This window comes from Protomyctophum parallelum (genome assembly GCF_964188405.1).
Source record: "Protomyctophum parallelum genome assembly, chromosome: 13".
NCBI classification, from domain to species: domain Eukaryota; kingdom Metazoa; phylum Chordata; class Actinopteri; order Myctophiformes; family Myctophidae; genus Protomyctophum; species Protomyctophum parallelum.
Window position 1 is genome coordinate 26436577 of NC_139708.1, and position 9985 is coordinate 26446561.

Below are 9985 nucleotides of genomic sequence, written 5' to 3' on the forward strand. Positions count from 1 at the left end.
ATTCAAAATGTAAAAAGAAATGTTGCTATATACTGTACATAGCAAAAATATCCCCAAAAGGGGTTACCATCCTAAGGGGTAAAACATAGAAACAGGTTCCCGTCTCGAATGGGATAGAGGAAATATAGAGACGAAATGACCGGTCTCTCTTCTGGTCTCTCTCTCTCTCAGTCAGTCAGTCAGTCAGTCAGTCAGTCAGTCAGTCAGTCAGTCAGTCAGTCAGTCAGTCAGTCAGTCAGTCTGTCTGTCTGTCTGTCTGTCTGTCTGTCTGTCTGTCTGTCCAGCTATAGTGACACTGCAGTGAGATAGACAGTAGAATCCCCAGTGTCCATTTTGTTTTTACATGTCTAAGAGTCAGAGAGTTATTTCTGTGAGTGAAACTCTCCCGAGTTGAACAGACACGAGGACTTTACTGTGTGGTCATCATGTGACCGACCAGGGAGGCTGGCTGCTAGGTTTCAGGGGATGCTAGGTGGTGTCAGGGTAGGGTGGGTGCTAGGTTTCAGGGGATGCCATAGCATCCCTTCTAGAGGCCTTAGGGTGTGTGGGGGGGGGGGGGGGGGTTGTATCCAGGCCGTCGTGTCCGTCTCCCGGCCCGCTACAGGTGTGTGAGCGTGACCTTTGAACCCGCTACAGGTGTGTGAGCGTGACCTTTGACCTCGCTACAGGTGTGTGAGTTTGGGTGCCTCCTGTATTCTGCCCTGAGTGGAGGTGTGGTGCGCTGACAGCTCTGTGTAGTGCGGGGGGGCATCGCAGGGGCCCCCCGGAGGAGGTGGGGGCCCCGGGGGCCCCCCACCACCTCCTCCTCCTCCGCCGCCCCCTCCTCCTCCTCCCCCCCCCTCCCCCACCCCCGACGTGGTGCTGCTGCTGCCCCCCGCCGCCATTGTTGTAGTCCATGGGCTGTTGTAGTCCGAGGTGGTTCAGGCCGTACATGGACCCGGGGGCCACGCCCATGGGCTCCCCGTAGCCGCCTCCCCCTCCTCCTCCCCCTCCCCCCCCTACGTACACGGGGCTGCCCCCCTGCACGCCCCCGTAGTGGTGAGGGTCCGAGTAGTCCGGGGGGGCCCCGAGGGGGGCCACCCCGTACTTCTGCCCCCCTCCTCCTCCTCCTCCCTGGGAGGGGCAGCCCTTCATGGACACGTTGGGGGTGTACATGGAGTAGTGGTGGGAGGGCGGCTGCTTGCCGAAGGAGTGCGGCGGGGACGGGGCGTCCACCACGTAGCCCCCCATGGACGGGTGCACCCCCATGGACCCCCCCAGGTAGCCCACCGCCGACGACTGCATGGGCAGCGGGGGCGGCGAGCCGGTGGGGCTGGGCCCCCCCGAGCCCGAGCCCAGCCCCTTGGCCTTCTGGTCCTTCTTGTACTTCATGCGGCGGTTCTGGAACCAGATCTTGATCTGGCGCTCGGTGAGGCTCAGCAGGTTGGCCATCTCCACGCGCCGCGGCCGGCACAGGTAGCGGTTGAAGTGGAACTCCTTCTCCAGCTCCACCAGCTGCGCCGACGTGTAGGCGGTGCGCGCCCGCTTGGACGCCGCCGAGGAGGACGAGGAGGACGAGGGGGGGCTCTTCTCCCCCCCGCTGCCGCTCTCCGCGCCTCCTCCTCCGGCTCCACCTCCCGAGGCTGTGGAAGACGAGGAGGAAAAGACGTTAGAAACAGTGGGGTTTTCAACCAGGTGGTCCATCGAGGGGGTTCCAGGTGGTCCCCTTGCAGCTAAATGGTGGAGAGTTGCTAAACAAATGGACTCTTATAGTTCTCTTGAGAGTGTAAAATGACCCGTACGGGTCCATTTGGTTCCATTTTACGCTCTCAAGAGTTACATTGTTGTTAAACATCTGCACGACTTAATTTACAAGAATTCTACACAATTAGAGAATGTAAATTATTATTATTTTGCTCTTGGCAAACTAAGAGCATGGAATCGTGGACAAAATCTTATCCGATGAAAACAGAACATACTTTAGTTTTGGGTGTGAGAGGCTAAGGGCTCCATTTTCGCCACCGCTAAAGCCCTTATCCCTAAACTTCTTTGCCTTTTTTACTATTTTGAAAAACATTTTTGAATGGTTAAAATGGCCAGTCTACAAGCTCACAACGTGTCAATGTAGATTGGCTAGTTGAACTATTCAAAAATGTTTTTCAAAATAGTAAAAAAGAGGCAAAGAAGTTTAAAGATGAGGGGTTTAGCGGTGACGAAAATGGAGCCCTAAGTCTTATCACATGGTGGGGCCGCATGACTCAGATGCCGACTAAACGTGAAAAGGGTTGAAAAACAGTGCGGAGAGAAGACGTTAGAAAGAGTGAAGCTGAGAGGATGAGAATGCAGAGTTTGTGGGAACAGGGTGGACTTCCAGGTCCATGAAAACAACTACAGAGAGCTTTATCTGGTAATCCAGCCCAGAATGTAGAGTAGGAGAGTAGCGCCACGCTTTGGTCTCGCCGCAAAGCGGGCGCCTATGGGCTATAGTTCCAAACATTGGAACTATCCCATTGAGACAATGCGGGGTGCTATGGGCTATAGTTCCACACATTGGAACTATCCCATTGAGACAAAGCGGGGTGCTGTGGGCTATAGTTCCAAACATTGGAACTATTCCATTGAGACAAAGCGGGTTGCTATGGGCTATAGTTCCAAACATTGGAACTATCCCATTGAGACAAAGCGGGGTGCTGTGGGCTATAGTTCCAAACATTGGAACTATCCCATTGAGACAAAGCGGGGTGCTGTGGGCTATAGTTCCACACATTGGAACTATCCCATTGAGACAAAGCGGGGTGCTATGGGCTATAGTTCCACACATTGGAACTATCCCATTGTGACAAAGCGGGGTGCTGTGGGTTATAGTTCCAAACATTGGAACTATCCCATTGAGACAAAGTGGGGTGCTATGGGCTATAGTTCCAAACATTGGAACTATCCCATTGAGACAAAGCGGGGTGCTGTGGGCTATAGTTCCAAACATTGGAACTATCCCATTGAGACAAAGCGGGGTGCTGTGGGCTATAGTTCCACACATTGGAACTATCCCATTGAGACAATGCGGGGTGCTATGGGCTATAGTTCCACACATTGGAACTATCCCATTGAGACAAAGCGGGGTGCTATGGGCTATAGTTCCAAACATTGGAACTATTCCATTGAGACAATGCGGGGTGCTATGGGCTATAGTTCCACACATTGGAATTATCCCATTGAGACAAAGCGGGGTGCTACGGGCTATATAGTTCCACACATTGGAACTATCCCATTGAGACAAAGCGGGGTGCCACGGGCTATAGTTCCAAACATTGGAACTATCCCATTGAGACAAAGCGGGGTGCTGTGGGCTATAGTTCCACACATTGGAACTATCCCATTGAGACAATGCAGGGTGCTATGGGCTATAGTTCCACACATTGGAACTATCCCATTGTTACAATAGGAGTCGACGCTATAGTGTCGCCACTCTCTTACTATGTTACTCTGAGTAGGACATAACCTATAATAGCCACGGACAAGGTTTTAAAAAAAGGCTAAGTATTGTGCATGACTCTGCTGCTATATATGGCAGATATACCCACACCTGTTGTGTCATGAGGACATATCCACCCAAAATATTTGTATCCCTGTATGCTTTCCCTGTGTGTTCAACTGTGTGTGCACACATGCGTGCACATGCGTGCCTGCACGTGCGTGCATGCATGAGAGACAGAGAGACAGAGAAAGTAAGTGAGAGAGAGAGAGAGAGAGAGAGAGAGACGTGGGAATAAAACACAATTAGAGGTGCAGAAGGAGATTGGACTCCGTTTGTGTTTCCTAATAAAGCAGACCCCCCCCCCCCCCACCCCCGCCCTCTGATATTAGCTGTCAACATGCTCACAAACAGCGGCAGTGATTAAGAGACGAGGGTGGGGACCCCACCACTAAATCACATCACAGCCCCCCCTCCAGCCACAGCGGGGTCACGGCCCACTCTAATCTCTTTATGAGGATAAATTAATAGGAGATGAATAGAAACCACATAACAGTACTTTGCTGTCGCCGGTGATGAAAATATTAATATCTGTCGCTGTGGACTGCATGGGGGGACGGACGGGGGGAGACCTGTTGTTGTCGTCTGGAAGGGTCGAAAGGTCAGGTTTTTGAAGATTACGGCCAACAGTCGATGGTTCTTGTAATGTTTATTTGGGGCACTTATGAAGTTATAACGTAAATCGTTTTCCGGCCAAGTCTATGGACTTTAGGTCACTAGACGACGTCACGTGACCGATGTAAATACATCTTGCGGCGCTCACTTCACACCGGTGTGATTGTTTTGTTCCTGTTGCTTCCACCAGCTGCACAGGTGTGTTTATTGGTGGAAGTTATATTGTCTGAAAACAGTTCATCCACTATAGCCTCTGGTTGGTTAAAGCACTAAGCTGTGATTGGATAAGCCACTAAGACACTAACCTTTGATTGGTTAAGCCACTAAGACACTAACCTGTGATTGGTTAAGCCACTAACTAACCCTCTGGTTGTTCTCTGAACTCACTTCATCTTTCCAACCAATCACAATACACAATATATGTTATGAAGTGCCCACGTGACCAACAAGTACGACCACTATTGGTTGTACTTGTTGCCCGACAAACAGGTATCTGAGGTGTCTGATTTGTCTGTTATCTAGAGAGAGAGACAGACAGGTATCTATCTGTCTGATCTCTCTGTTATTTAGACAGAGAGACAGACAGGTATCTGTCTGTCTGATATGTCTGTTATATACAGAGAGACAGACAGGTATCTGTCTGTCTGATCTGTCTGTTGAGAGACAGACAGGTATCTGTCTGTCTGATCTGTCTGTTATCTAAATGTAATTTGCTTCAAAGCCAGGTCAATAAACGCCTGCTTCTCATTTCAACTCCGTGTCAAATACATGAAGGTCTCTCGCCCCTCTCTCTCTCTCTCTCCCTCTCTCTCTCTCTCACTCTCTCTCTCATGACTAATATGCTTTCAACTATACATGACTTGGGAGGTTATGTTGGGAGGTGTATTGCACTCTGATACATTATAACGTTTTAAGGAGAAAAAAAGGCCACCGATCGGGATTCAAAATGCTTTTTTTTAGATACGGGTACTTACACCCGCCCGGGGAGAATCCTACCATCCGTGGCTCTGCGGTACGCGTACTTACACCCGCCCGGGGAGAATCCTACCATCCGTGGCTCTGCGGTACGCATACTCACACCCGTCCGGGGAGAATCCTACCATCCGTGGCTCTGCGGTACGCATACTCACACCCGTCCGGGGAGAATCCTAACATCTGTGGCTTTGCGGTGAGCACTTTATATTAGAAACCTGAACATTCATGGAGATTGTCAGGTCACATGACGTGAAGGAGACTCCGCCCCCTTTCAGGTCACATGACCCCCTAACAGGTCAAACGTTTGTCGTTTGGTCACATTTGTGCCAATAAGTCACTATAGTGGGTTTTGGCAGTGAGAGTATTTGTTGACTTCACCTCCCAATGTACAGTATGATGAATGAATGTGCACCATTGCAAGCAAGACCCTTGGTCTTGCTGTCTTTTCTAGGGTTAGTGTTATATACTGTATATACTGTATATATATATATATATATATATATATATATATATATATATATATATATATATATATCAGATCTATAGACCCACCGTTAGAGTTGCTGGGCGAGCAGGTCTTGGTCTTGGCGTTAGGGTTAAGGTTAATATCAGTAGTATATTTTAGTAGATCTATAGACCCACCGTTGGAGTTGCTGGGCGAGCCGGTCTTGGTCTTAGTATCAGTAGTATATTTTAGTAAATCTATAGACCCACCATTGGAGTTAGAGGGCGAGCCAGTCTTGGTCTTGGAGTTCTGTTAAGGTTAGTATCAGTACTATAGTTTAGTAGATCTATAGACCTACCGTTAGAGTTGCTGGGCTAGCCGGTCTTGGTCTTGGCGTTCTGTTATAGGGTTAATATCAGTAGTATATTTTAGTAGATCTATAGACCCACCATTAGAGTTGCTGGGCAAGCAGGTCTTGGTCTTGGAGTTCTGTTAGGGTTAGTATCAGTAGTATATTTTAGTAGATCTATAGACCCACCGTTGGAGGGCGAGCCGGTCTTGGTCTTGGCGTTCTGCCGCGAGTCCTTCATCCAGGGGAAGATGACCTTGGCCATCGTGGGGTTAACGGGCGGCAGCGAGGAGGACGTGGAGTTGGACGAGGACGAAGACGAGGACGATGACGAGTTGGAGGAGGAGCTTATGGACGCCACCGTCTTATTGGTTGGACCCGCTTTGACCCCGCCCCCTCCTCCTCCTCCGGTCGCCGTGGACGACGCCGACACGCTCCCATTGCTGGGGAGGTTGGCCGGGAGCGGTGGAGACACCTGCTGGTGGGAGGACAAGCTTACAACACGTCACTTCGTGACTAGATGTGGGACGATATGGGTCCCCCACCGCACGATACGATATCTGTTAGAGCTGGGACGATACGGGTACCGCACAAAACTATATCCGTGGTGATATTAGGCCTTCTATAATGATAATATCGCGGGAGGAAGTATCGTAATATATTGTCGTAAGCTTATATACTATTTACGCTATTTTGTAACATTTTGCGGGCGAGTTCCTACGGCACCGCAGGCGTGCATTAATGTCGATGAAGAACACCCTCGAGTGTGATATTGTAATTATACAACAGTTACCCTTAAAACTAATAATCGCCGACAATTTATTTTTTCAATGACAGATGTAGCCACTACGACCACATTAATGTCCCAAGAAACTATAGCTAGCCTAGCCACTGAGTCTGCTGCTCTCTGGGAGAACAGAAACTAGCTAGCCTAGCCACCCAGTCTGCTGCGCTCTGGGAGAATAACACAGCTGAAATCTTTTTTTTGATTAGGTGTTCCTTTGCACTGGTTTAAATAATGGCTAGAAGCTGTTTCAACCAATCAGATTGCTTCCTGCTGTTGTATAATTCATAACAATGTTTGCCTTGGAGGTGTAAACACGCCTTTTATATAAAAACCACAGGATGCTAAGGACGTGTATAGGCGTCTTTTGGTCTTTTTTATTGAAAAAAAGATGATTATTTTATTATTTATTTGGTTGTGTACTTTCTGCAGTGTGCTCAGAAAGAATGGCTCGTATATCTCCTAATCTAGGGAACTCTCCATGGTCTTGACCAGAAGGACAATATCTTCCTTTCTGACTTCAGCATGCCTCTCGTTTGGAATATTAACGCTTCTAGAGAGACTTTAGCGTGACCAGCGCGAGGTGAGAATGGAAGATTATGCCTACTGGTTTTGGTGGGGAGCGGAAAGGGGGGGCTTTTCAGAGTAAAATCTGCCATATCAGCTGGCTTTATTTTGAAATGTGTCAGTGGTGTTTTCGTATAATTAGGTTATTTGTCGTTCCAATGTTCAATGCAAAAAAACACAATGAAATCGTTAATGGTCAACTCAAATGTTGTGCTGGTGCCAGCGCCCCCTACCTGCTGTCCGGGGTGGTGCTCTATGGGCAGGCTGGGCCGCATGCACGACGAGCCACCGTTCACATCTTTAGCCTTATTGGCCAGCGGCTGAAGCCCCGCCCCCAGCGACTGCAGCGAGCACGCAGAGCGCTGCGGTGCCCCCTGCTGGTGGTGGTAAGCAGACTCCGCCTCCAGGAGGTGGTTGAGGGGGGCGGGACCACCGGAATGGAAGGCCGCGATTGGCTGGTGGTGCGATGACGACTCGACGACGTGGTGGTAGCCGCCTCCCCCAAATCCGTTGGCCGCCGCCCCCCCTGCAGAGGCCCCGCCTCCTTGCACCTGCAATTAATACAATTAAAATAAATTACAATTTGCAATTTAGGCATTTAGCAGACACTTTTAATCCAGAGCGATTTACAGTAAGTAAGTAACACATAAAATACATGAAAATATAGTCATCATAAGCAGTGTAATATCTATGAAACTACATGCACTATAGACTGCTTTGTCTACAGCGTGGAGCATTGCCCAGGGTGTTTTAGAGAAGGGAGAAGAGTCTGGGACGTGTGGAGCGTTGTCCAGGGTGTTTTAGAGAAGGGAGAAGAGTCTTGGATGTGTGGAGCGTTGTCCAGGGTGTTTTAGAGAAGGGGGAAGAGTCTGGGGCGCGTGGAGCGTTGTCCTGGGTGTTTTAGAGATGGGAGAAGAGTCTGGGACGTGTGGAGCGTTGTCCAGGGTGTTTTAGAGAAGGTAGAAGAGTCTGGGGCGCGTGGAGCGTTGTCCTGGGTGTTTTAGAGAAGGGGGAAGAGTCTGGGACGTGTGGAGCGTTGTCCAGGGTGTTTTAGAGAAGGTAGAAGAGTCTGGGGCACGTGGAGCGTTGTCCAGGGTGTTTTAGAGAAGGGAGAAGAAATAGTCTGGGACGTGTGGAGAGTTGTCTAGGGTGTTTTAGAGAAGGGAGAAGAGTCTGGGACGTGTGGAGAGTTGTCCAGGGTGTTTTAGAGAAGGGAGAAGAGTCTGGGACGTGTGGAGAGTTGTCCAGGGTGTTTTAGAGAAGGGAGAAGAGTCTGGGACGTGTGGAGAGTTGTCCAGGGTGTTTTAGAGAAGGGAGAAGAGTCTGATAGGACCTGATAGGACGAGTAGCCCTGGTGGGCGGGTCTCCAGGGTGTTTCTCTCATCTGATAGGACGAGTAGCCCTGGTGGGCGGGTCTCCAGGGTGTTTCTCTCACCTGATAGGACGAGTAGCCCTGGTGGGCGAACAGTGTGGAGGAGTTGTCGTAGTAGGAGGTCTTCTGCATGATGGCGGCTGGCACGGCGCGTCGACACGCATCTGGCACCGATGAGGTCACGTGACGCTACAGGCCCCTCCCCCTGGAGTCTGACCTATCAGAGGAGAGAAAGCAAGAGAGGGTTAAAGTCTGGACTGTAAGCACAGTCGGTAGTGCGGTCGCCTCACAGCTAGAAGGTCCTGGGTTCGATTCCCACTGGGTTCTCCCCTCCACATCATCAGTGCCCATATACCCGAGGCGAGGTTGGCGAAAGGGCCTTTCTGTTGACAATGATTACTAATACTCGTGTCTCTGTGAAAGTTATGTCTCACAAATAGACCTACACAAATTATATGAGTGTTTATATATACCTTCATTATTGTAAGCAGGGACGTGCACACATAGACATCAAAGGGGGCTTCAGCCTCTGCCCGTTTACCCGTCTGTAAAGCAACTGCCCTCTCCAGACCACGAATGCAGCATTTATAGGCTACCATGGTGAAAGAAATGCACATGCCCCTCCTCTCCTTTCCATGCCATGCAGGAGGGCAGCCTTCAGGAGAATTGCTTTTTCCCCCTGAAGTCTCCTGAACTTGAACACAGTATTTTGGGTTAAAGATGCGTTACACCTGCATCTCCAAATGCATCTCCAGTATAGATAAAGAATGCTGGGTTGCGCCCCGAAAATAGCTGATCTACAAGCTCTCAACGCGTCGAAACACGACACATTGTGAGCTTGTATATCTGCTATTTCTGTCCAAAAGTGCCCTCTTACAGGATTTCAGCCCCTGCCTCTCTAACACTCTGCACGTCCCTGGTTGTAAAAATGCCTATCCATAAATTTAAGTTAGATAATGCACAGTTTTGGTGCATTTTCATTTTTAAACAATGAATCTGTCTAAGACAAAGAGCCTGAATATGTTATGAGTTTCTCACAGATTTGTATCATTATTATTATTTATTCTCTTTAGGTTAAGTTTGGGTTTTGCAAAATTGGTATATTTGCAGAACAATTAAGCTATAAGTCCAGTTGACAAGATTTCACTGCTTGGAATAAGTTAGTGACAAATACAACCTTGATTCATTGTGAGAGAGAGGAGGGAGAGAGAGAGAGAGAGAGAGAGAGAGAGAGAGAGAGAGAGAGAGAGAGAGAGAGAGAGAGAGAGAATAATAAGAGAAGAAAGAATGAAAGAAATTAGGGAGATAAATCCATCTTCCTGCTCTGAAAGGCAACGTGACATGAATAGAACCCCCCCCCCCTCTCT

At 49.2% G+C, this 9985-nt stretch overlaps 1 protein-coding gene across 1 annotated transcript; it reads right to left on the minus strand.

The window, feature by feature from the left end:
• Positions 1-598: 598 nt before the first annotated feature.
• On the minus strand, positions 599-8836 carry LOC310868575 (homeobox protein Hox-B3a-like; the record flags this gene model as incomplete). The annotated part of the gene is made up of 5 exons (XM_083779030.1): positions 8682-8836; positions 7480-7797; positions 6085-6373; positions 856-1622; positions 599-730 (listed from the first exon to the last, which is right to left on the minus strand). The coding sequence occupies exons 1-5, from the start codon at positions 8748-8750 to the stop codon at positions 599-601; spliced, it is 1575 nt and encodes a 524-aa protein (XP_083635156.1). The 5' UTR covers positions 8751-8836.
• Positions 8837-9985: the final 1149 nt, after the last annotated feature.